Source organism: Gymnoscopelus braueri (assembly GCF_963280865.1).
Source record: "Gymnoscopelus braueri genome assembly, chromosome: 6".
NCBI lineage: Eukaryota > Metazoa > Chordata > Actinopteri > Myctophiformes > Myctophidae > Gymnoscopelus > Gymnoscopelus braueri.
Genome location: NC_137607.1, coordinates 42,675,552 through 42,701,731, shown reverse-complemented (window position 1 = coordinate 42,701,731; position 26,180 = coordinate 42,675,552). Strand labels below are relative to the sequence as shown.

At 41.8% G+C, this 26,180-nt stretch overlaps 3 protein-coding genes across 3 annotated transcripts; all 3 read left to right on the top strand.

Annotated features, from left to right (window-relative positions):
* Positions 1 to 1,637: 1,637 nt before the first annotated feature.
* Positions 1,638 to 2,801, top strand: LOC308086952 (N-acetyllactosaminide beta-1,3-N-acetylglucosaminyltransferase 3-like; the record flags this gene model as incomplete). Its single annotated transcript, XM_080430594.1, has 1 exon — positions 1,638 to 2,801. The coding sequence occupies one exon, from the start codon at positions 1,638 to 1,640 to the stop codon at positions 2,799 to 2,801; it is 1,164 nt and encodes a 387-aa protein (XP_080286720.1).
* A 7,758-nt stretch (positions 2,802 to 10,559) lies between these two features.
* LOC308087689 (N-acetyllactosaminide beta-1,3-N-acetylglucosaminyltransferase 3-like) lies at positions 10,560 to 11,664 on the top strand. Its single transcript, XM_080431756.1, has one exon. The coding sequence runs from the start codon at positions 10,574 to 10,576 to the stop codon at positions 11,615 to 11,617; it is 1,044 nt and encodes a 347-aa protein (XP_080287882.1). The 5' UTR covers positions 10,560 to 10,573; the 3' UTR covers positions 11,618 to 11,664.
* Positions 11,665 to 15,879: 4,215 nt separating this feature from the next.
* LOC308086951 (arrestin domain-containing protein 2-like) lies at positions 15,880 to 25,189 on the top strand (the record flags this gene model as incomplete). The annotated part of the gene is made up of 11 exons (XM_080430593.1): positions 15,880 to 16,171; positions 16,891 to 17,105; positions 20,004 to 20,106; positions 20,303 to 20,559; positions 20,869 to 21,034; positions 21,186 to 21,265; positions 22,709 to 22,811; positions 23,008 to 23,264; positions 23,574 to 23,739; positions 23,891 to 23,970; positions 25,097 to 25,189. 11 exons carry the CDS (start codon positions 15,880 to 15,882, stop codon positions 25,187 to 25,189), a joined length of 1,812 nt encoding a protein of 603 aa, XP_080286719.1.
* Between the last annotated feature and the right edge of the window lie 991 nt (positions 25,190 to 26,180).

Sequence of the window (26,180 nt, the reverse complement as noted above, 5' to 3'; positions counted from 1 at the left end):
AGATCCTTTAAAAAAACTGTAAAATAGGTAAATAAGACTTTCGGTGGAAATATAATAGTATCTTGGGTTAAATATGATCACTCATTTAGTTTGTTTAGAGTGACAGAGAATGGTCAAATGTTTAACTGGATGAAGAAACATGACTTCTAAATATTAAATATCATTTGGTTTACCCTTCAAAAAGTATTTATAGGAATTAGGTGAATAAAACTTTGGTGATAAATAGTCATGAAAATGTAATTGGATATCATGCATAAAGTCTATTTTTAGTGTAATTTTTTTAATTCTGTTTTATTTTATTATTCTGGGTTAACATAAACATATTTTATGCTGTTTGGACATTTCTTGAAGTACATGAATTGTGGAGTAATGTTTGAATTATGAGTTTCTATTTTAAAGTCATACCTTTGCAAAATAACTGTTGTAGAGATATTGGATTAAAGTTTTGTGCTAATTCATTTCTTTGAAAAAACCCGCTGATGTGAGAGGTGGAGTCAGATGCAGTTTACCTGACAAAGTTATTGGCTGTTGAGAAAGTAAAAGCGTGTCTAAGTTCATTGTTAAAGAAATGAAGGTATACCTACTGTTCAGTATAACAGGTGTGTTTGTTGTAATGTAATTTGCACTATTCTCATTCGAGTAAGGAATGGTTTTGCCTCTATGACAATAAAGACATTGTTATAAACCCACTTCTGCAACCTGAGCTTTGTTCATCATTATAATACTCAGGAGATAATACCTGTTTTCATTGGATAGACTTTGACCATATACCACAGCAGTCGTACAAAGACCAGACCTGGCACGAGGTACCTGAAGAACCAGCCATCCACTGGAGTGAGTTAAAAATTGATGCAACATAGACGTGTTTTTTCATGGTAATATTATGACCTGGGTTTTAAAGATATAGAGACACCAATGATCATGTCTCTAAGAGATGCATAACTGACCTGTTCGTATACAGTGTACATTGTACTGTATAGTTATCACCAGTAATAAACCTTAGAGCTGAGTGGTAAACGGAATCCAAGTGCATAGGGTGCAGCAGCGTGTCTGTAAAGTATGTTCCCATAATCCATAATTTATACGATTTTTTTGTCGTAATTTCCCCAAAAATGTCTTGATGCGTTCTTTAAATTAAGCTAAACTAAGACACTTAAAACTGGCCCATAGACTGTAAAAAAGAATGGACAAAGCAACGCCATTGGTTTCTACAGACCGTAAATGAAGCCGATTGTTCAGGAATTTCAAATCCGGCATCTTTCTATATCGCGTCATATCGCATCATATCCTGCGCAATGCAACCAGACCAGTATTGGTTGGGTAGCTTGTCAATCAAGAGCGGGGGCAGGGAATGAATGCTATTTGTGGTGTAGCTTGTCAATCAAATCATCCCGCCCCTCCTAGAGCATATACCCTACTTTATAGTCAATTCTAAAATAAATGGGACCATAATTTACCAAAACGCATATCATGATGATTGAAAGAAGACTTTAAACTAGCGACTGGAAGCATATAGTATTTATGACAATATTTATTAAGGTAAGAAAATCAAGTCTAAAGTTTGTCAAAACCCCACCCACTTGCATTGAGAGAAACTCTTTTCATAGTTTTTTCTGTCTCATTGTAGAGTGTCAAGGATGAAAAGGAAACTGTCTCGCACGGTGGAGCGGATGGGCTTCATGCTGGTTGGAGCCGCTGGGGCGTTGTGCTTGGTCGTCCTTCTTAAGCAATGCCATCCTACCAATGATGTGGTTATGGGAGACGTGACAGCAGGTCTGAGGATTAAGGCAGCCAACCAAAGGACCTCCTCTCAACCTTCATGGCCAACCTGCCAGAGGAACACATCCATGGCCGACAATGTGGCAAACTTCTCCTCTCTTCCCGCTCACATCCAAGACCACCTGTACTACCGACACTGCCGTCACTTCCCACTGCTGCTGGATGTCCCTGACAAATGTGGGGGGCCGGAACGATCCAAAGACGTCTTCCTCCTGCTTGTCATTAAGAGCTCTCCGGGGAACTACGAGCGACGAGAGGTCCTGCGTAAGACCTGGGGAGAGGAGAGGTTAGAGAGGGGCAAGCAGATCCGTAGGGTGTTCCTCGTGGGAACAACGGGCAGTGGGTACGAGCATAAGAGGCTGAATCAGATGCTAGAACTGGAACAACACGAACACAGAGACATTGTGCAGTGGGACTTCAACGACTCCTTCTTCAACCTCACTCTGAAGCAGGTCCTCTTCATGGAGTGGATGAGCAGGAACTGTCCACATGTCCAATTCCTCCTCAACGGGGATGATGACATCTTCGCCAACACAGACAACATGGTGGTATACCTCCTGGGCACCATGGATGGCAAGGAAGACAACAGCAAGCACCTCTTCGTAGGAAACCTGAATAGGGGCATGATCCCCATCCGTAATCCGCCATCGAGTAAATACTTTGTTCCTATTCAGGTACAGGAGTCAAACTCGTACCCTCCATACTGTGGTGGTGGGGGGTTCCTCCTGTCAGGATACACGGCCTCTGTCATATATAACTTGTCCAAAAACATGACTCTTCACCCCATCGATGATGTGTACATGGGAATGTGTTTGGCCAAAGCAGGGCTCAAGCCTGCTCACCATATGGGTGTTATGACTTTAGGGCTGAAGGTCCCATCAAAAAATATAGATCCATATCACCCCTGCTTTTACAGGGAGATTCTGGTGGTACACAGGTTCATGCCGCTTCAGATATACGTCATGTGGCACAAGGTACGAGACCCCAACATAAAATGTGGGTCCTCTGATTTCACAGTTTAGGTCAGGGGTCCGCAAGTACATTTTGTATCGGGCCAACTTTGTGTGTGGCTTTTATGAAATTAATTTAACATAAAAGCATGTATATATTCAATTAAATCCTTTATTTTAGAACCAGGGGAGACCCATATCACAATACAATAACAAGAAAAATAAATAAACAGACAAACCTTCCATAATGATTTTATACTTTGACTTTTCAAAAATAGCATATCTACAAGCACAACATGTCATATTGTGATTTTCTATGCTTTGTGAGCTTGTAGGTCTGCTATTTTAACATTTGACACATTTTGAAACATGAGTCATTTTACTTTTGTATTGTATATTTTGATGCCAATACCAATGTAGCCCTACTTTCACTCAAGCATTTTTTTTTTAAATGCAGGCCTATAACTTGTAACAGAGTATTTCCACTTTGTGGTATTGATTTTACTGAAGTAAAAAAAAAAGGAAAGAAAAGAAAAAGGAGTATTTCTTCCATCTCTGGACCTCAAGAAACAACCTCCTGTGTCAAGGTTGTTTTATTTTATTTTCCCATTGAGAAACTAGATCTCTTTTACCAGGGAGCCCAGTTCAGAGAAGTAGGCCCTACCAGTAAAGAATTAGGTATCACCTTGTGTGCAAAAGTAGTGAAAACAGCCCATTTACAAGCTCACAGCGGGTTGTGGTGAGATGTGTGGTGAGATTGTAGATCGGCAGTTCCTGTTTGACTCTGAGGAAGACGCAAGTTGAAACGTCAGTCACCCCTGCAAAATAATAAATACGTGCAGACCGGTTGAGTGCTCCAGTCTCTCCTGATGTGCCCAAATGGTTTTGACGTGTGATATTCTAGTTGTCTGCAGCACAGAGCTCAGAGATCACAGAGTAGTGTGGAGAGGGGAGGTGTAGAGCGTCATCTAATGGCTGAATGTTGTCTATATAGTACCTTTAAATAGTTTTGGCACACTATATGTTTTAATCATATTTTCCATAAATGTTTGCTTGATTTTTATTTTTGGTGTAGCCCCCAGGAGAAAAATGCACCGATCAGCAGTGCACTCACTTCAACTTTAAAGGGACTACACCATGAATTTAAACTTTTCCTTCTTTTTTGTGTGTTTTTGGTCTCCCCTACCTCTCTTCTATCCAAAAAATACCCCAGTTTGAGCACTCAGGCTTTCATAGCATATCTGAGGTTTTATGTAAATTGGTCTCAAAACAGGCCAAACTGATTTTACCCCCGCACGTGACGTCACAAGCGATACAATCCCTCCCGTTTTTCCAGTTCCAACATTAAAAATGATGTTTTTTTTTCCTTTTTTTCTCTTTTTTGTTTTTTCCACACAGAACCAGGAGATAACATGCATAACTGGCTCAATAGTGCCACATGCCAAATCAGGACAATGTGGTATTGCAGGTGAAATAGCTTTATAAGTCGGAGAGAAGTTAGTTGGAATGAGTATATCTGAGGCTTGATTTAGGCTCAAACCTTTTGAAAAACGTTTGAGGGACATAAACAATATGATATTAAATATTAAATAATTTTTCAACATTTTCATGGGGTAGATCCTTTAAAGAAAATAGTAAACTCACACATAGGCTAATTGAAGTGACCAAAAGCCACACACATGACATTACTTGTATACATATACTGTACCCTGTTACAACTCACTACCCAATTCAACAACACAACAAACACAGCCTAGTATATACGTTACGTATACTGTACCCTGTCACAACTGATCACCTACTATGTATACCCAGTCATTAGGTCCTAATTTGACAACAATAGAGCAAGAGCTTGAATAGAAAGAAAGAAAGAAAGAAAGAACGAAAGAAAGAAAGAGGAATAACGTTCATGAGGAAAAGGCCTACATAAACAAGAGATGTTGCCGCCAAGCCAATCATATGAAACAATGCATCCACCCTGTCACAATTCACAACCTAGTATATGTACAGTACACTGTACCCTGTCACAACTCACTCACTACCTAGTATAAGTATACTGTACCCTGTCACAGCTCACTACTGTACCTAGCATACGTATACTGCACCCTGTCACAACTTCAAAAACATCACAACACAACATACACAGCCTAGTATGTATACTGTACCCTGTCACAACTCACTAGTTCAACAGCAGTCACAACACGACAGCCTTTGGGTCCTAATGACAACATAGAACATGAATCACATTAGTAGGCCTACACAACATACAGCACAATATGACCACAATAGAACAACAGCTTGAATCACATTAGTATGCAACAATAGAACACAATATGACAACAAAACAGCAACAGGTTGAATCAGAGGTGGGACAAATTCCCTATGTTGCAAGTCCAAGAGTCTCAAGTCTTTGCTCTCAAGTCAAGTCCTAAACTTTTTGTTTAGAGTCCAAAACAAGTCCTAACCTTTCGTTTCGAGTCCCAAACAAGTCGTACACCTTTTGTTTAGAGTCCCTAATAAGTCATAATGCTAATACTGTATGTAAAGATTTAGATAAATCAGGAGCATTTTCCAGAATTTGCGTTTAAAGGTCATGTCAACCTAGACACAGGATCTGACACAAATTCATTTTATCCCCTGAGCAAGCAGGCAGTCTCTATTATCACAATGGTAAAAATGTCAGCACTTGCACAGGAAACCGCGTTCAAATCCGGGGTAGAAGAGGAAAGTTACATAGTGCAGCTTTAACCAAACAATTTTACTGTTGTGTTCCACAATAGATAAGGGCAAGTTGCAGTCAATTACTAAATGGGACAGTATTGCATTGGTGACATCTTTTTGCTGTGGATGAGTCGAGCTGTACTGATGTACACCGGTGTCCATGAACTGGGAGATTGGAGGCTGTTGTGATGTGTTGCTTGTGCTGGGCCTCATCTGTAAAATAGCATATTAACCCATTAAAACCACGACAGCATCTGTGTCATTTTACTTAATGCATCACAATCATTTTAACCACTTTAACCATTCTTTTATACTTTGGCTATTCAAAAATAGCAGATATACAAGCTCATAGCTATAGCTAAGAGCTTGTAGATCTGCAATTTTTTTTGGCGATAATTTTTAACTCAAATCTTTGCTTCTGGGGGTCCCTGGAACAAAATGTTTTGAAATGGGGTCGGTGGCCAAATACAAAATTTTGGGGGTCCTTGACATGAAAAACGTTTGAGCACCACTGATGTAGTTTTCAGAAAACTGTTTGTATGTATGACATTTGTCTGACATTTGCAGAATCGGCCTCATGTCTTAATGGGTTTAACAGATGTCATAAAATGCCTTGTAGCCCTACACTGTACATGAATTACAGATGAAACTCATTTATTATTAATTTCACCCCCCCTCTATTAGTCCCTCCCTGCCTAAAACATTGCTGATTGCAGGTTTGTAACATTGGCAGATTACTGCATGCATGGCCATAGAAGAGTAGTTTTCTTGTAGCATTAGCTAAGGTCACTTATATCTGGATCGACTTACCTGTTTATGTGCACCTTCTTCAAATATCGCCTGACGTTCAAAGTAGTTGCAATTCCATTGGTGATTCTAGCACTGCATGCCTTGCATACTGCGATTCTTATATGGTTGCATTCCACCTCGTAATCTTTAAAACCGAAAGATATGATTACTGGGGTCAACGGGCCGGCAAAAGACTTGAATTCTCAAGTCAAGAGGGCTCAAGTCAAGTCAAGTCAAGTCACAAGTCTTAGGTGTTCAAGTCAAGTCACAAGTCTTTGGCATTCAAGTCCAAGTCAAGGCTAAGTCTATTTTTGATTTGATCAAGGAAGTCTAAAGTCACCAAAATCAGGACTCGAGTCCAAGTCGAGTCTCGAGTCCAAGTCCCCACCTCTGCACAACATACATAATCAACACAATCAGCAGCAGCAACAGCAGCAGCAAAGAAGAAAAAAACTGGTTCCTACCCTGAGATGTCTTCTTGGCTTCATCAGTTGTATAAGTGGTGGCCAGGGTCAAACTTTGGATCCCTCTCCCTAGGTCATCCTCGGATGAGCCCTCCAGTGGCATCTCCAGTCATCTCCATCCTCCATACATCTGGCTAGCTCGCCAATACTTTCCTCCACTGCTTCTTTCCTTAGAACGGCAGTGTTATCAATGCTCATGTGTAAGGTCTCATAGCACAGGTTTAATGGCTGGGAGCTCCCAGAGTCGGTGGCAGTAACTGGCCAGCCTCATTCTCCTGGCTGCTATCTTCTCACTCACCCTCAGTAGCCCTCCATGCAGATGCTTGTTGGTAACATGTTCATCCTGGTTGATGTTTAGTGCTGCACTGCATTCTGGTGTAGCACCAATCCAGGGACTTCTATATAGGCTATAGAGGGTCCAGCATTAAGACGTATAGGCTTGTAAAGGACTGGCCCAATAAGCGACTGGAAACAGCACAGAGTCAGGAGGTAGATTGCAACCAAAGGTGCTTTTTATTCATCCAAAGTTCACAGACAGGATAAAGGCATCAGCAGCAAAAGGTGGCATGGTGGTCGGCAGCTCCACCATGTCCTAATACTTAACTAATATAAACTGAGTGTTTTTTTCTGGCAGCCTTTTATACTCAGCTGAGCCAATCAAGTGCGAGTCAATCAAGGGTGGGTTCAACCATGCTGCAGGTTACCTCAAACATGGAACAAATCTAAACCACACATTCCATTAAATATCTGAATCAATACCCCTGGTAAATACATATAACTTATGCACCCTATTGCAAAACAAACCATATCACATTATTAGCAGCTTCCAATACACAACACAAACCCCCCCCCTCTCTCTTCTACTGTGGTCCAGTCCAAACCCATATATGGTGCTCGGGCACCCTGGGGACTCTTTTGCCCGAACACCCTGGAACAGACAGACATAAGCAGTATTAAAATCACAATCAAACATCACATATATATTGCCAAATATTATTTTGCACTGAACATATTGCACATTCCTCTTATGTTATTGCACTGACTATTGCACTTGCCCATCATGATCAAACATCTTTGTGTGCAAATATACTGTGCAAAAGAGCAAAGTTCATAATGCTGTGCAAATATAAATAATTCAATAAATACTGGTACAATATATATGTGCAAAATAAGTTGTGTGCAAAATAGTGCCAAATATAAGTAACGGAGGACCTCTTCGTTACAAGGCTGAATGATATGTTGGGGGAGGTTGGACGTACGCTTAATAGTGTTCATGCCATTCTAAGCCATGCAAGTGATTTCCTAATTTTAAGGCCTTACTCTGTTGTGTTGACCCATGAGCCCAGGTATTTAAAGTTAATTACTTCTTCCCTGTTATATATGACTTCAGTTTAATTGGCATTCACCACAAGACCAACATTGGCACACTCTGTCTCCACTCTGGTCAGGACCACCTGTGCCTGCTCCACATGGTCAGATAGCAGCCAGGTGTCATCTGTATAGTCTTAGATCTGAGTAGAACAGGGAGTTCTCTCCGGAGAACTACGAGCGACAAGAGGTGAGAGGAGAGGTCACACTTGTTAATAGCATATTTACTTCAGATTGTTAAAAACTGTAGATATACAAAAAGCCAAGGACACAGAGGGGGAACAGACATAGCACTTTTGGGACTTTGTTGCACTCTGGTGGCCATCTCTGGTCATTATTGAGGGGCCAAGGCCAAAGGGCCGTGGACCCTCTTTGCATCTCTACACTTTCACTATCATTATTCTTCCGCCGTTCTTTCTGTCACGGCCTAACCGTGCGGTAACCTTTTACAAAAATCGGCATTATGGTAGAGGGCTATGCCAAACGGCCAAGGCGCTATAGAAAGTGCCAACTTTACAACGCCCTGTTTGACCTGCAGCCATGAAACTTCGATACGCACATGCGTCTCCTCATGTCTAACAACTTTCATGGTCTGACTTTTGACCTCTGACCTTTAGATCTCCCACCATTTTGAATTATATGAAAAGCAGTTAAAATCAAACTACTCCTGGGATTTTTGAGCAATCTGCACAAAAAGGAGTAATATAAAAATGTATTGTTTTGCAAAAATCGGCCTACTGGTGGCGCTATAATAGGGCAATGTTAAAAGTGTGGCATTTGTTCCTCAACTGCGAGTGTGTGTGCAAAGTTTCACCGCAATCGGACGCTGCGTTCGTGATTTGCGGGCATTTTGTTCAAAACAGGCCACTCCTGCAAACTCAATCTTAGCTAATCACGTTGGAATATGACAAATCAAACAGATCCGTCTTGATTACATGACCATAGAGATCATGTGTACCGATTTGTGTGAAATGTGGATAAAATCTGAAGGAGTAATATCAAATATCGGCCTCCTGGTGGCGCTATAAAAGGTGAAAATGCAGGGCAAAGGTTTTTCCTTGGCCTCTAGGGAGTGCACATACTGTACAACGTTTTACATAGATCGGTGCAGTTATAGGTAAAAATGTGAATCGGCCTGTCATGGTGCCACCATGAGGCTGATTTAAAAAAATGTCAAGTGGCATTTCTTCCTCGGCCTAGTGGGAATGTGCACGCAAAATGTCACGGAAATTGCACGATGTGTTCATGATTTGAGGCATTTTGTTCAAAACGGAGTACTCCTGCGAATTTTGGAAGCCAATCTTGGCCAATCAGGATGGAATATGAAAAATCTGAAAGACCGGTTTCGTTTAATGACTATAGAGATACTGCGTGATGTTTTGCAAAAATCTACCTCCTGGTGGCGCTATAACAGGCACATGTGAAACATTTGGGCCAGAAGTTCTGCTCTGGCAGCCTTTCGGCCTAGCGGAGACAATGAACAATAAAAGGAAGCCTCTGCACACTCAAAGCTGTTCAAAATATCCGATTTTATTTAAAATTTTGTATAGAAATCTTACATTGTAGACCTTCATGCATGAAGCAATTACTGAATATACTGTACTGTCGCATTCACTGATTCCTTTATGCCTGAAGGTCTAAAAAAATCATTATATTCTGTCTGAATAGTTTTATCCACCTGCACTCTGGACCTATTATGATATGATGCCAGTTGATGTTATAGGATTAGGAGTAGACAAATGACACATCCTGTTTATGACACGTGTATCGGTGACACTTTCACTTTTGCACTTTTCGTCCTTTCTTTCAGTGAAACAGTCCATGCCAAGCAGGAAATACTATGGTGGGTGAAACCAAACCGTCTCTGCACATAGGTCAGCCTTGGTAATGTATGTTTAATTATTTTGCTGTCTTAAAGATATAGATTATATAAACTTCTAAAATTTACAAAATGCAGGTGCTTTTAAACTTCTAAACAAGTTATTCTAGTATTTTTGGATGATATTTGTTCCATGAATCAAGTACAATATTCATTTCAGCCTTAAAAGTATACTAAAAGGATCTTACATTTTTGCATGTTTAGCTCACTGAAGTCATACTGTATTCTTTACATTACTGCTGACTAATTTCCATCGTCTTGACCTTTATTCATTTCAGTATGTTATGCACGTGCAAATCAACGTGCATTTTGAAACTTGCTTGATATAGGTAGCCTACACTGTCTACACAGTATGTGTAACTAGGACCGCAACTATCAATTGTTTCCTAACCATTGATTGATTCCTTTTAGAATTATTCTGATTAATTGATTTTTTAAATTATTTTTTGTATTCTTTATAGAATTTGATCAACTAAATGGATTAATCTGATTGTAGAGTGTCAAGGATGAGATGGAAACTGTCTCGCACGGTTGAGCGGATGGGCTTCATGCTGGTTGGAGCCGCTGGGGCGTTGTGCTTGGTCGTCCTTCTTAAGCAATGGCATCCTACCAACGATGTGGTAATGGGAGACGTGACAGCAGGTCTGAGGATTAAGGCAGCCAACCAAAGGACCTCCTCTCAACCTTCATGGCCAACCTGCCAGAGGAACACATCCATGGCAGACAATGTGGCAAACTTCTCCTCTCTTCCCGCTCACATCCAAGACCACCTGTACTACCGACACTGCCGTCACTTCCCACTGCTGCTCGATGTCCCTGACAAATGTGGGGGGCCGGAACGATCCAAAGACGTCTTCCTCCTGCTTGTCATTAAGAGCTCTCCGGGGAACTACGAGCGACGAGAGGTCCTGCGTAAGACCTGGGGAGAGGAGAGGTTAGAGAGGGGCAAGCAGATCCGTAGGTTGTTCCTCGTGGGAACAACGGGCAGTGGGCTCAAGCAGCAGAGGCTGAATCAGATGCTAGAACTGGAACAACACGAGCACGGAGACATCGTGCAGTGGGACTTCAACGACTCCTTCTTCAACCTCACTCTGAAGCAGGTCCTCTTCCTGGAGTGGATGGACAGGAACTGTCCACATGTCCAATTCCTCCTCAACGGGGATGACGACATCTTCGCCAACACAGACAACATGGTGGAGTACCTCCTCACCATGGATGGCAACAGAAAGAAATGGAACAGAAAGCACCTCTTCGTTGGGCACTTAATCAGAGGCGTGGGTCCCATCCGGACGCCAGCGAGCAAATACTACATCCCTGTTCAGGTGCAGGAGTCAGAATCGTACCCTCCGTACTGTGGTGGTGGGGGGTTCCTCCTGTCAGGATACACGGCCTCGGTCATATACAACATGTCCAAGACCATTACCTTTCTCCCCATCGACGATGTGTACATGGGAATGTGTTTGGCCAAAGCAGGGCTCAAACCTGCTTCCCATATGGGTGTTAAGACTGCAGGACTACGCGTCCCCGCACGAAGTCTAGATCCATATCACCCCTGCTTTTACAGGGAGACTCTACTGGTACACAGGTTCATGCCACCTCAGATATATGTCATGTGGCACGAAGCACGTGACCCTAACGTAAAATGTGGGTTGAATTTCTCCTTTTAGGTGTTCCTTAGTCTCACATGGTCAGACCTACTGTTTTATATCATCAATTCCAGTGACAGAGGGTCTGAATCAAGTCAACATGTCCAGGTTTTACCTTTTGAAATGTTTATTTGATGCCCCTGTTTATACATGTTTTTCTTTTTTAATATATATAAATATATTCTGTTCCTATTATTTTATTTCTTCACTTTTATGTAAAGCACTTTGTTTGATAAGTGCTTTACAAATTGCTATTATTATAATGAATATATAACTGGAATATCAACAGTAATTATAACCTTTTGTGATTTTGTTATAGCTCTTGTAGACATGTAAAGATCCATGAAAAGCATTTATTTAGAAAATAAATTAAAGGCACATACAAAGGATGCACTCTAAATTAGGTAAAACGATTCATGTAGATTCTGAATATTATTTTTTCAATAATATCTTTATAGATTTTTTTTTCATTTTACGACAAAGACAACACAAACACAGCTCAGCTCAGACATGTTGCAAAACAAAGCACACAGATAGAAATAGAAATACATAGCCTACTTTGTTAGGTGCTTGACAATCTCTACAATCTAGATGGGTGAGCGGTAACAGGATAGGTGGGGACTAGGGACATCTAGGCACACTTTCAACTGTCACAGCATGTGGTTTAGTAGTTTTAACTCCCTGACAACACTGACAACTGTAGGCTACTGCACTTTCATGTAGAGTAACGTTACATTAAAAGCTGTTTATTCACCGTTACAATTACAAATGTAAAGGAGTTTGTATCAAAGAGCTGTGGGGGGACCTGAGGATTTAGAGTCCGCCCCAATGCTGCTTCTAGGGCATTGGTTCTCAAAGTGGGGTCCTTGGGGGAGTTCCAGGGGGTCCCCAGCAAAAGTATTTAATGTAGCATGTATCACAATCCTTTCAACCACTTTAACCAAAATATGTTGGCTATTCAAAAATAGCAGATGTACAAGCTCACAGCGCGGATCGATCTGCTAGCTATGTTTGAAAATATTTGAAAAATATCTATGTTTTAACACAAATCTTCTCTTCTGGGGGTCCCTGGCACAAAACATTTTCAGATGGGGTCCCAGGTCAAATACATATCAATTTGGGGGTCCTTGACACAAAAACGTTTGGGAACATCCGTCGGCTGACAGTTTGTGCTGAACTAAATGCCAAATTTTGCCAACCGACTACCAAGTCTGTTGCAGTCTGAAGTAGTCTGTTTGGTAGAAAGTCACCTTAAGTCAAGTGTACAGCACTGTCAACACCAAATATCTTCCTTTTAGCAGGCTAAATGATGGTGATGAAATCCAAGAGACTTGGCAGTGCACACAGTCAAACATCACCACTAGTTTCACCCCATTATTATTCAAGTACATGACATGATGACAATCAGGAGCAATTTGGGTACTTAATGCGTGTGTCGTCTTGACAGTCAGACAGGCTATAGAAATGTTGACAAATCCCCCTTCCCTGAAACTGAACCTCATACATACATGCACATTTATTATTGTTATCTTTAAATTCTAAACGTTTCCCTATTTCAATGATAAAATATTGTCTCACGTCTAGCAAATATATTTAAACTTCTGACTCAATAGAGGTCATTTTCTTTTTTCACCGCTAGATGGTGGCAAGGAGCTGGGTTTTTGCATGTGATGTAATTTCGTCAATAAAGTTGACACTTCCTCTATAAATAATTTGTGTCCAAGAACGCCATCTTTCAAAATAAATGTGTAGCCTGTAGGCTATAGGCTATATCATATTAGGTTAATGCCCTGATGATTTAATGGCATACATGGTCATTCTTCAGAAACGAATGAACAGGAGTTATTGTCAAATGCAAGATAATCAAAGCATGTTTTACATGGCATAGCCTAGGCCTACACATTTATTTTCTTTCTTTCTTTCTTTCTTTCTTTCTTTATTCTACCAGTTATATCATTCTGTATATTTAATTTTAACGTTTAAAGTTAATTCACAGTCTGTTGCTCAGCTCACCATTAAGAATGTATAACGTCAATATGACCTTATGTGATTAGATCAATGAATTGAGACAACAATTGTGCATGATAAATAAAAGTCAAGTGTACAGCACTGCCAACACCACATATCTTCCTTTTAGCAGGCTAAATGATGATGACCAGACATCACCACTAGTTTCACTCCATTATTATTCAAATACATATACATGACAATCAGGAGCAATGGGGTACAATGCGTCAGACAGGCTAATAGACATTAGACAAATCCCCCTTCCCTGAAACTTAACCTCATACACATAATCACATGTATTATTAATATCTTTAAATTCTGTAGTAGTAGCAGCATGTGTTTTAGAATGTAATAACAGGGAAACAGTTTACAGTTTACAGTTTAGAAAGGCAGCAGAAGCAGTGGACCACATGTGCCTAATATTAAATAATTACATTTAATACCCTACTTTATTAAGACATAGGCATATAGTCCTATACAATTAAGCCTATACTTAATGATGATTAATTGAATAATTAAACGTAATGTTCAAGACCATATAACCTAAATACATTTGCACAGAGCCCACTTCCCTAGAGATCCAGGCCCACTTCACACTAACAATGGAAGGCAGGTCCAAGTGTCTGTCTGTCTGTCTGTCTGTCTGTCTGTCTGTCTCAGTGCATTAGGTTTGTGTACAATAAATCTGTCTACATGCAACTGATGACAGAATGTTCTAAAGCAATGGTTCTTCTTCTGGACCATTATTTCAAACACAACAGTAGGCTGTATTTAGTATATAAGAAGGCATAACGGTCATTTCTATTTTACAAAAAAAAATGGCAAGACCTATAATGTATTATAACCACATTTATAATGCATCATAATGATAAGTCATTATAACACTTGTTATAAATGTTTATAATGATGTATAACAACGTATAACAAGGTTTATGAAGTATTATAACTGTAATAATATAATTTATTAGTGATGTCATAATGCCATGTCATAATTATAACTTCAATGTACTTAAAGGTCGGGTCTATAATGCATTATAATCACATTTATAACGCATCATAATGCATTATAATGTACTTATAACACTAGTTATAAATGTTTATAATTATGCATAACAACTTATAACAAATACACTTTATAACTAACTAAATTAAGGTAGTTATAATGTGCTGTTCCACTGAGCATACATTTCTAATTTTCATAAATATTATGGACACATTTTTGATACATGTAAGGAAGGTACCAATGCCATCTATTTTCACCATATTTCAAAACCTTTCCCGTGGATCACCTGTAATTATGTCATGACCACTCGTGGTCCGTGGACCACTGGTTGAGAAACTGCTCTAAAATAACTTAAATGTGTTTCAGTCTTTATTCCCTATCACAATAAAGATCTGAGGGTGTTAACTTACTATTTGTGTTTGAATTCCATTTGTATGATTTCACAATGAGCGATAGGCTATTCACAAACGAGTGGAACAGGAAACCAACCTGGACTCATTTAAATTGTTTATGTTATGTGAGAAGTTTCTCTGAGGCATCCATGATGCTGCTCAGTGGTTTCACCGAAAGAACCATCAACAATGACAGCCTGTCACTGACAGGAGGCTCCGCCCCTTCCTGGAGGCCCCGCCCCCTTCCAGGTGTTAACGCTATAAAGACGCTCATCCCAGTATCCAGATCTTATCCACACATCCTTTGCTCAACTCACAACAACAGAAGCTAACAGAATTTATCCCTGGGAAAGAAGAGGGATATTTTGTCACATTTGTGGGATTACAAGGCACAGATTAGCAGTGGTGGAAAGTAACTATAAGTACATTTACTCAAGTGCTGTACTTAAGTGAATTTTTGGGGTATTATTTTATTTTACTGGAGTATTTCCAATTTTCTAAACTTTTACTTCTACTCCACTACATCTCAAAGGTATATATTATACTTTTTACACCACTACAATTATTTGAAATGTTTAGTTAGTTAGGCCTAGTTTGTAGATTTGGATTATTATTACAAAACCACTTCAGACCTATATACTTTGGCAATTTGAAAATAGCCGATCTACAAGCTCACAAGCTTGTAGATCTGCTATGTTCAAAGGATTTTTATGCATTTTATAGATTTGAAAATTTGTGAAATGGGACTTTTAAGTACATTTTGATACCAATGCTTTTTAACTTGTAACATAGAGTACTATTTATACATTGCAGTATTGATACTTTTACTTCAGTAAAACATTTGAGTACCTTTTCCACCACTGCAGATTAGAGATCTCAAGATGATTTTCGACAAGGTGAAAAAGTTCTCCATCGTCTTCGGCTCTCCCCCGGAGTTCGGCAGTGGAGGCGTGGTGTCCAGTGGAGGCGTGGTGTCCAGTGGAGGTGTGGTGTCCAGTGGAGGTGTGGTGTCCGGCAAGGTGGTCCTGGAGCTGAGTGGACAGAGCAGAGTGCAGGCTGTCAAACTGCAGGCAGAGGGCGTCGAGAAAACGCGCTTCTTCGTCGCTGCTGACGCCTGTTACTACAGGGAGGACGTGGAGTATCTGAACCTGAGAGAGGAGCTTCTGCAAGCAGGTCACTATCAACGATATTATCATTAAATACGACCAGTGGTGCTTATTTGGAGAAAAGAGAAATTTGGACGAAAAGATCTTAAAAATGGGAATTCAGTATCTTGTTTCCTAGTTCAAGCATGAATCAGGCGATTAAAATAAACATAAAACATATTTTGTGTATTTAACAGCCTTGGGAAATGACATTTTGACATTTACATTGCAGCAATTAGTGTTCATAACGCATGTTGGCTGCATGTCTCAAAACAAACCCATTTAAAAATGTTAATGACAAATGACAGAAATACATATAGGCTGAAACACTTTGTGGTAGAAAATTGTTGCTTATCCTGTATCCTGTATGAGCTCTCTCTCTCCTGATTGGTATAACCTGGCCTGAAAATGTATTTTCTGTTTACTGAAGAGCAGATGGGGAGACCCCTGTTGCTAAGCAAACACTATTTCTAATGTTTTATATCACAATATAGAGCTATTTAACAAATATTTTCAGTGTTAGAGGGAGAAAGAAAAAAAGACTAAGGCCATTATCTTATTTCACTGTACTGTAGGGTTAGGGTACAAATGTAGCACTAAAAGAACACTGCTGTTGGTGATAAACCATGCTGCAATGTTTTGTCTATACCTGGAAAATACTTCTATATCTGCTGTTATAACTATAATAATAATCATTATTATTAGGAGAGTATAATAACATGTATTATTTGTTTATTTCCCACTCAGATAATGGAGAGCTGACGACACTCTCTGCAGGCATACATGAGTTCCCCTTCAGCTTCCAGCTCCCAGAACGTCTGGCGACGTCCTTCGAGGGGAAACACGGCAGCATCCGTTACTGGGTGAAAGTGACGCTCCACCGGCCCTGGGCCACCGTCAAGAAGATCAAGAAAGAGTTTACAGTCATCGAGCCCATGGACATCAACACACCCACCCTACTGGTAGGAAGATACATGCAGTTCAACTGTAGCGTTCGACATGCTTTGAAATTGAACTTGTATTTTAAAATTGTAGTAAGGTTTGTAGCCCTTCTCTGGCTTTTCCTCTGCACATAGGACTATAATGCAGAATAGTGGTTGTTGATGTATACAAAATACATCAAATCAGCTTTATGCTTAATCGGTTTCTATGGAGTTAGTCATTCATGTAAACATGTTTTTGTTTTGCCCATTTCAGGCGCCACATGGTTGCACCAAAGACAAGATGGCACGCGTGTGGTTCCAAGACATTGGACAGGTGTCCATAAGGGCAAAGATAAACCGCACGGGTTACACACCAGGTAAGAGAGCTCTTTTCTAATCAACATCCCATCTCTGTTACGGCTGTCAAAGTGTGTTTTCTTCGTTCAGACTGACATCAGAAAAATGGGAAGGGGCACAAGATAGATTAACGTTTCTGGGGGTGTCGATAGGCAAGCTGAGGGTTAAATATGGGTCTGAACCATCCTCAATCTGTACCCCCCACTGTGCGTGCAGGCGAGGTGATTCCTGTTTTCGCTGAGTTTAACAACTCCAGCTCTCGGCCAGTGGTGCCCAAGGCCTACATCACCCAGGTGCAGACCTTTATCAGCGAGGGAACCTTGAAAAAGAAGCGAGTCGTGGTGGCGACGCTGCAGGGTGACATCAAGATCCCCTCTGTTGTACCCTCCATTCTGCAGTGTCGCACCATCAAAGTGGAGTACATGCTCAGGGTAAGCTTTTTTCTCTCCGTTCTCAGTGGTTTACACTGAGAGGAAACACACAAAACAGGCCACTTGATGGAAGCTTGAGCACTGTACAGAAATCAGAGAGCATGTAATCAGTTTGTGATCCAAGTGGGAATGGAACCCTACATCTTGGCAGTGCTCTGCTGACTGTGATACTCAGCAAATGGAACCTATAGATATATAAAACGAACATATTCTTCACAAACAAATAATATAATACATGTGCTCATACACAGCCAAGACTTTGTTACATGTCATACTAAAAACGGTCCTCTCCCTTGGTGCTTTCCTCAGGTTTGTGTGGATGTTCCTGGGACGTCCAAGCTGTGTGTGGAGCTTCCGCTGGTGATGGGAACCAACCCTCTCCACTCGTTTGGCAGCTGCACCTCTTCCAGTGTCATTCATCAGTACAGTGGCAACCAGAAGTGGCTCGACCATGCCATCCCGGAGCAGCTTTTGTGTAAGGATCCGGTCCTAACTTTCAACATTTATTGCAAACAAAATATGAATAGAAGTTTGGGTGGCGTCCCACAGGGCTCGATGCTTGGACGTGCTGTGTTCTGAGTCCGGACCAAAACACTAAATCTCCCCTTTTGATTCTCTTCCCTCAGCTCCCCCTGATTACAGCTGCGTGGTGACGGATGGGGAGGCGATGCAACGCACCTCCTCACCACCTCCTGCCTACAGCGAGGTTAGTAGTGTCTCTTCACCACGCAAACCACCCTGTTCATCCATTACCCAGTCAGCCTTAGTTTGGGTTAGTTATTATCATATACCACTGAGATATATAATCAGAGAAAGAAGAGATGAGACTTTGCAATTCGTTTCAGAAAGATGAAATGGTAAAGCCCTGAGGGACTGAATATATTACAGCATGAAATGTTTAACTATGGGTATCAAAAACATAAAATGTATCTGTCTGCCAAGTGTTTTATTCTAGAAACTCATCCATGTTTTCTCTCCATTATGCATACAGGTTTACCCCATCCCACCTCATTGCATGACGTGTTGAACCATGAACTCCACCCACGCCTCAAGCGACGGCCCGACTAAAAGAGACAGTGCAGTCACTTTTAAAAAAAACATACTACACACTCAGTTCATTACGAATTCCGGGTTGGCACTTTAAGACTGCTGCTACTTGCACAAGAGACTGAGGTGTACTCTACCTTTATTTTGTATTTTATTTATTTATTTATTGGGTACACACCTGTATATTTTATATTGTTTTGGTATTTGATATTTTTCCTTTTTTACTCTTATGATTATCTATTTTGTAAAATAAATGTACCCACTCTTTTATACCTGTAAGCTTGCAATGTGACAATAAACGTATAAGTTGAAGTTGGAATTGAGTTTTTCTGGGTTTTGCTTGCACGAAATGAGCACGAGCGCGAGAATTTCACGGGACCGCACCCGCTTGCACCCGCTTGCCTCTCCTCAAGTCTAAAGTCACCAAAATCAGTTGATTATGTATGTTGTGCAGAGGTGGAGGACTTGGACTCGAGACTCGACTTGGACTCGAGTCCAAGTCCCCACCTCTGCACAACATACATAATCAACACAATCAGCAGCAGCAACAGCAGCAGCAAAGAAAAAAAAAACAGGTTCCTACCCTGAGATGTCTTCTTGGCTTCATCAGTTGTATAAGTGGTGGCCAGGGTCAAACTTTGGATCCCTCTCCCTAGGTCATCCTCGGATGAGCCCTCCAGTGGCATCTCCAGTCATCTCCATCCTCCATACATCTGGCTAGCTCGCCAATACTTTCCTCCCCTGCTTCTTTCCTTAGAACGGCAGTGTGATCAATGCTCATGTGTAAGGTCTCATAGCACAGGTTTAATGGCTGGGAGCTCCCAGAGTCGGTGGCAGTAACTGGCCATCAACACACCCACCCTACTGGTAGGAAGATACATGCAGTTCAACTGTAGCGTTCGACATGCTTTGAAATTGAACTTGTATTTTAAAATTGTAGTAAGGTTTGTAGCCCTTCTCTGGCTTTTCCTCTGCACATAGGACTATAATGCAGAATAGTGGTTGTTGATGTATACAAAATACATCAAATCAGCTTTATGCTTAATCGGTTTCTATGGAGTTAGTCATTCATGTAAACATGTTTTTGTTTTGCCCATTTCAGGCGCCACATGGTTGCACCAAAGACAAGATGGCACGCGTGTGGTTCCAAGACATTGGACAGGTGTCCATAAGGGCAAAGATAAACCGCACGGGTTACACACCAGGTAAGAGAGCTCTTTTCTAATCAACATCCCATCTCTGTTACGGCTGTCAAAGTGTGTTTTCTTCGTTCAGACTGACATCAGAAAAATGGGAAGGGGCACAAGATAGATTAACGTTTCTGGGGGTGTCGATAGGCAAGCTGAGGGTTAAATATGGGTCTGAACCATCCTCAATCTGTACCCCCCACTGTGCTTGCAGGCGAGGTGATTCCTGTTTTCGCTGAGTTTAACAACTCCAGCTCTCGGCCAGTGGTGCCCAAGGCCTACATCACCCAGGTGCAGACCTTTATCAGCGAGGGAACCTTGAAAAAGAAGCGAGTCGTGGTGGCGACGCTGCAGGGTGACATGGTCGGAGCGCACCACAGGGAGACGTGGCACGGCCGCGCCATCAAGATCCCCTCTGTTGTACCCTCCATTCTGCAGTGTCGCACCATCAAAGTGGAGTACATGCTCAGGGTAAGCTTTTTTCTCTCCGTTCTCAGTGGTTTACACTGAGAGGAAACACACAAAACAGGCCACTTGATGGAAGCTTGAGCACTGTACAGAAATCAGAGAGCATGTAATCAGTTTGTGATCCAAGTGGGAATGGAACCCTACATCTTGGCAGTGCTCTGCTGACTGTGATACTCAGCAAATGGAACCTATAGATATATAAAACGAACATATTCTTCACAAACAAATAATATAATACATGTGCTCATACACAGCCAAGACTTTGTTACATGTCATACTAAAAACGGTCCTCTCCCTTGGTGCTTTCCTCAGGTTTGTGTGGATGTTCCTGGGACGTCCAAGCTGTGTGTGGAGCTTCCGCTGGTGATGGGAACCAACCCTCTCCACTCGTTTGGCAGCTGCACCTCTTCCAGTGTCATTCATCAGTACAGTGGCAACCAGAAGTGGCTCGACCATGCCATCCCGGAGCAGCTTTTGTGTAAGGATCCGGTCCTAACTTTCAACATTTATTGCAAACAAAATATGAATAGAAGTTTGGGTGGCGTCCCACAGGGCTCGATGCTTGGACGTGCTGTGTTCTGAGTCCGGACCAAAACACTAAATCTCCCCTTTTGATTCTCTTCCCTCAGCTCCCCCTGATTACAGCTGCGTGGTGACGGATGGGGAGGCGATGCAACGCACCTCCTCACCACCTCCTGCCTACAGCGAGGTTAGTAGTGTCTCTTCACCACGCAAACCACCCTGTTCATCCATTACCCAGTCAGCCTTAGTTTGGGTTAGTTATTATCATATACCACTGAGATATATAATCAGAGAAAGAAGAGATGAGACTTTGCAATTCGTTTCAGAAAGATGAAATGGTAAAGCCCTGAGGGACTGAATATATTACAGCATGAAATGTTTAACTATGGGTATCAAAAACATAAAATGTATCTGTCTGCCAAGTGTTTTATTCTAGAAACTCATCCATGTTTTCTCTCCATTATGCATACAGGTTTACCCCATCCCACCTCATTGCATGACGTGTTGAACCATGAACTCCACCCACGCCTCAAGCGACGGCCCGACTAAAAGAGACAGTGCAGTCACTTTTAAAAAAAACATACTACACACTCAGTTCATTACGAATTCCGGGTTGGCACTTTAAGACTGCTGCTACTTGCACAAGAGACTGAGGTGTACTCTACCTTTATTTTGTATTTTATTTATTTATTTATTGGGTACACACCTGTATATTTTATATTGTTTTGGTATTTGATATTTTTCCTTTTTTACTCTTATGATTATCTATTTTGTAAAATAAATGTACCCACTCTTTTATACCTGTAAGCTTGCAATGTGACAATAAACGTATAAGTTGAAGTTGGAATTGAGTTTTTCTGGGTTTTGCTTGCACGAAATGAGCACGAGCGCGAGAATTTCACGGGACCGCACCCGCTTGCACCCGCTTGCCTCTCCTCAAGTCTAAAGTCACCAAAATCAGTTGATTATGTATGTTGTGCAGAGGTGGAGGACTTGGACTCGAGACTCGACTTGGACTCGAGTCCAAGTCCCCACCTCTGCACAACATACATAATCAACACAATCAGCAGCAGCAACAGCAGCAGCAAAGAAAAAAAAAACAGGTTCCTACCCTGAGATGTCTTCTTGGCTTCATCAGTTGTATAAGTGGTGGCCAGGGTCAAACTTTGGATCCCTCTCCCTAGGTCATCCTCGGATGAGCCCTCCAGTGGCATCTCCAGTCATCTCCATCCTCCATACATCTGGCTAGCTCGCCAATACTTTCCTCCCCTGCTTCTTTCCTTAGAACGGCAGTGTGATCAATGCTCATGTGTAAGGTCTCATAGCACAGGTTTAATGGCTGGGAGCTCCCAGAGTCGGTGGCAGTAACTGGCCATCAACACACCCACCCTACTGGTAGGAAGATACATGCAGTTCAACTGTAGCGTTCGACATGCTTTGAAATTGAACTTGTATTTTAAAATTGTAGTAAGGTTTGTAGCCCTTCTCTGGCTTTTCCTCTGCACATAGGACTATAATGCAGAATAGTGGTTGTTGATGTATACAAAATACATCAAATCAGCTTTATGCTTAATCGGTTTCTATGGAGTTAGTCATTCATGTAAACATGTTTTTGTTTTGCCCATTTCAGGCGCCACATGGTTGCACCAAAGACAAGATGGCACGCGTGTGGTTCCAAGACATTGGACAGGTGTCCATAAGGGCAAAGATAAACCGCACGGGTTACACACCAGGTAAGAGAGCTCTTTTCTAATCAACATCCCATCTCTGTTACGGCTGTCAAAGTGTGTTTTCTTCGTTCAGACTGACATCAGAAAAATGGGAAGGGGCACAAGATAGATTAACGTTTCTGGGGGTGTCGATAGGCAAGCTGAGGGTTAAATATGGGTCTGAACCATCCTCAATCTGTACCCCCCACTGTGCTTGCAGGCGAGGTGATTCCTGTTTTCGCTGAGTTTAACAACTCCAGCTCTCGGCCAGTGGTGCCCAAGGCCTACATCACCCAGGTGCAGACCTTTATCAGCGAGGGAACCTTGAAAAAGAAGCGAGTCGTGGTGGCGACGCTGCAGGGTGACATGGTCGGAGCGCACCACAGGGAGACGTGGCACGGCCGCGCCATCAAGATCCCCTCTGTTGTACCCTCCATTCTGCAGTGTCGCACCATCAAAGTGGAGTACATGCTCAGGGTAAGCTTTTTTCTCTCCGTTCTCAGTGGTTTACACTGAGAGGAAACACACAAAACAGGCCACTTGATGGAAGCTTGAGCACTGTACAGAAATCAGAGAGCATGTAATCAGTTTGTGATCCAAGTGGGAATGGAACCCTACATCTTGGCAGTGCTCTGCTGACTGTGATACTCAGCAAATGGAACCTATAGATATATAAAACGAACATATTCTTCACAAACAAATAATATAATACATGTGCTCATACACAGCCAAGACTTTGTTACATGTCATACTAAAAACGGTCCTCTCCCTTGGTGCTTTCCTCAGGTTTGTGTGGATGTTCCTGGGACGTCCAAGCTGTGTGTGGAGCTTCCGCTGGTGATGGGAACCAACCCTCTCCACTCGTTTGGCAGCTGCACCTCTTCCAGTGTCATTCATCAGTACAGTGGCAACCAGAAGTGGCTCGACCATGCCATCCCGGAGCAGCTTTTGTGTAAGGATCCGGTCCTAACTTTCAACATTTATTGCAAACAAAATATGAATAGAAGTTTGGGTGGCGTCCCACAGGGCTCGATGCTTGGACGTGCTGTGTTCTGAGTCCGGACCAAAACACTAAATCTCCCCTTTTGATTCTCTTCCCTCAGCTCCCCCTGATTACAGCTGCGTGGTGACGGATGGGGAGGCGATGCAACGCACCTCCTCACCACCTCCCGCCTACAGCGAGGTTAGTAGTGTCTCTTCACCACGCAAACCACCCTGTTCATCCATTACCCAGTCAGCCTTAGTTTGGGTTAGTTATTATCATATACCACTGAGATATATAATCAGAGAAAGAAGAGATGAGACTTTGCAATTCGTTTCAGAAAGATGAAATGGTAAAGCCCTGAGGGACTGAATATATTACAGCATGAAATGTTTAACTATGGGTATCAAAAACATAAAATGTATCTGTCTGCCAAGTGTTTTATTCTAGAAACTCATCCATGTTTTCTCTCCATTATGCATACAGGTTTACCCCATCCCACCTCATTGCATGACGTGTTGAACCATGAACTCCACCCACGCCTCAAGCGACGGCCCGACTAAAAGAGACAGTGCAGTCACTTTTAAAAAAAACATACTACACACTCAGTTCATTACGAATTCCGGGTTGGCACTTTAAGACTGCTGCTACTTGCACAAGAGACTGAGGTGTACTCTACCTTTATTTTGTATTTTATTTATTTATTTATTGGGTACACACCTGTATATTTTATATTGTTTTGGTATTTGATATTTTTCCTTTTTTACTCTTATGATTATCTATTTTGTAAAATAAATGTACCCACTCTTTTATACCTGTAAGCTTGCAATGTGACAATAAACGTATAAGTTGAAGTTGGAATTGAGTTTTTCTGGGTTTTGCTTGCACGAAATGAGCACGAGCGCGAGAATTTCACGGGACCGCACCCGCTTGCACCCGCTTGCCTCTCCTCAAGTCTAAAGTCACCAAAATCAGTTGATTATGTATGTTGTGCAGAGGTGGAGGACTTGGACTCGAGACTCGACTTGGACTCGAGTCCAAGTCCCCACCTCTGCACAACATACATAATCAACACAATCAGCAGCAGCAAAGAAAAAAAAAACAGGTTCCTACCCTGAGATGTCTTCTTGGCTTCATCAGTTGTATAAGTGGTGGCCAGGGTCAAACTTTGGATCCCTCTCCCTAGGTCATCCTCGGATGAGCCCTCCAGTGGCATCTCCAGTCATCTCCATCCTCCATACATCTGGCTAGCTCGCCAATACTTTCCTCCCCTGCTTCTTTCCTTAGAACGGCAGTGTGATCAATGCTCATGTGTAAGGTCTCATAGCACAGGTTTAATGGCTGGGAGCTCCCAGAGTCGGTGGCAGTAACTGGCCAGCCTCATTCTCCTGGCTGCTATCTTCTCACTCACCCTCAGTAGCCCTCCATGCAGATGCTTGTTGGTAACATGTTCATCCTGGTTGATGTTTAGTGCTGCACGGCATTCTGGTGTAGCACCAATCCAGGGACTTATATATAGGCTATAGAGGGTCCAGCATTAAGACGTATAGGCTTGTAAAGGACTGGCCCAATAAGCGACTGGAAACAGCACAGAGTCAGGAGGTATATTGCAACCAAAGGTGCTTTTTATTCATCCAAAGTTCACAGGCAGGATAAAGGCATCAGCAGCAAAAGGTGGCATGGTGGTCGGCAGCTCCACCATGTCCTAATACTTAACTAATATAAACTGAGTGTTTGTTTCTGGCAGCCTTTTATACTCAGCTGAGCCAATCAAGTGCGAGTCAATCAAGGGTGGGTTCAACCATGCTGCAGGTTACCTCAAACATGCAACAAATCTAAACCACACATTCCATTAAACATCTGAATCAATACCCCTGGTAAATACATATAACTTATGCACCCTATTGCAAAACAAACCATATCACATTATTAGCAGCTTCCAATACACAACACAAAACCCCCCTCTCTCTCTTCTACCGTGGTCCAGTCCAAACCCATATATGGTGCTCGGGCACCCTGGGGACTCTTTTGCCCGAACACCCTGGAACAGACAGACATAAGCAGTATTAAAATCACAATCAAACATCACATATATATTGCCAAATATTATTTTGCACTGAACATATTGCACATTCCTCTTATGTTATTGCACTGACTATTGCACTTGCCCATCATGATCAAACATCTTTGTGTGCAAATATACTGTGCAAAAGAGCAAAGTGCATAATGCTGTGCAAATATAAATAATTCAATAAATACTGGTACAATATATATGTGCAAAATAAGTTGTGTGCAAAATAGTGCCAAATATAAGTAACGGAGGACCTCTTCGTTACAAGGCTGAATGATATGTTGGGGGAGGTTGGACGTACGCTTAATAGTGTTCATGCCATTCTAAGCCATGTAAGTGA

Excerpts from the sequence above, each read along its gene's own strand:
- LOC308087689 (XM_080431756.1), top strand. The coding sequence starts at position 10,574 with ATGGGAGACGTGACAGCAGGTCTGAGGATTAAGGCAGCCAACCAAAGG.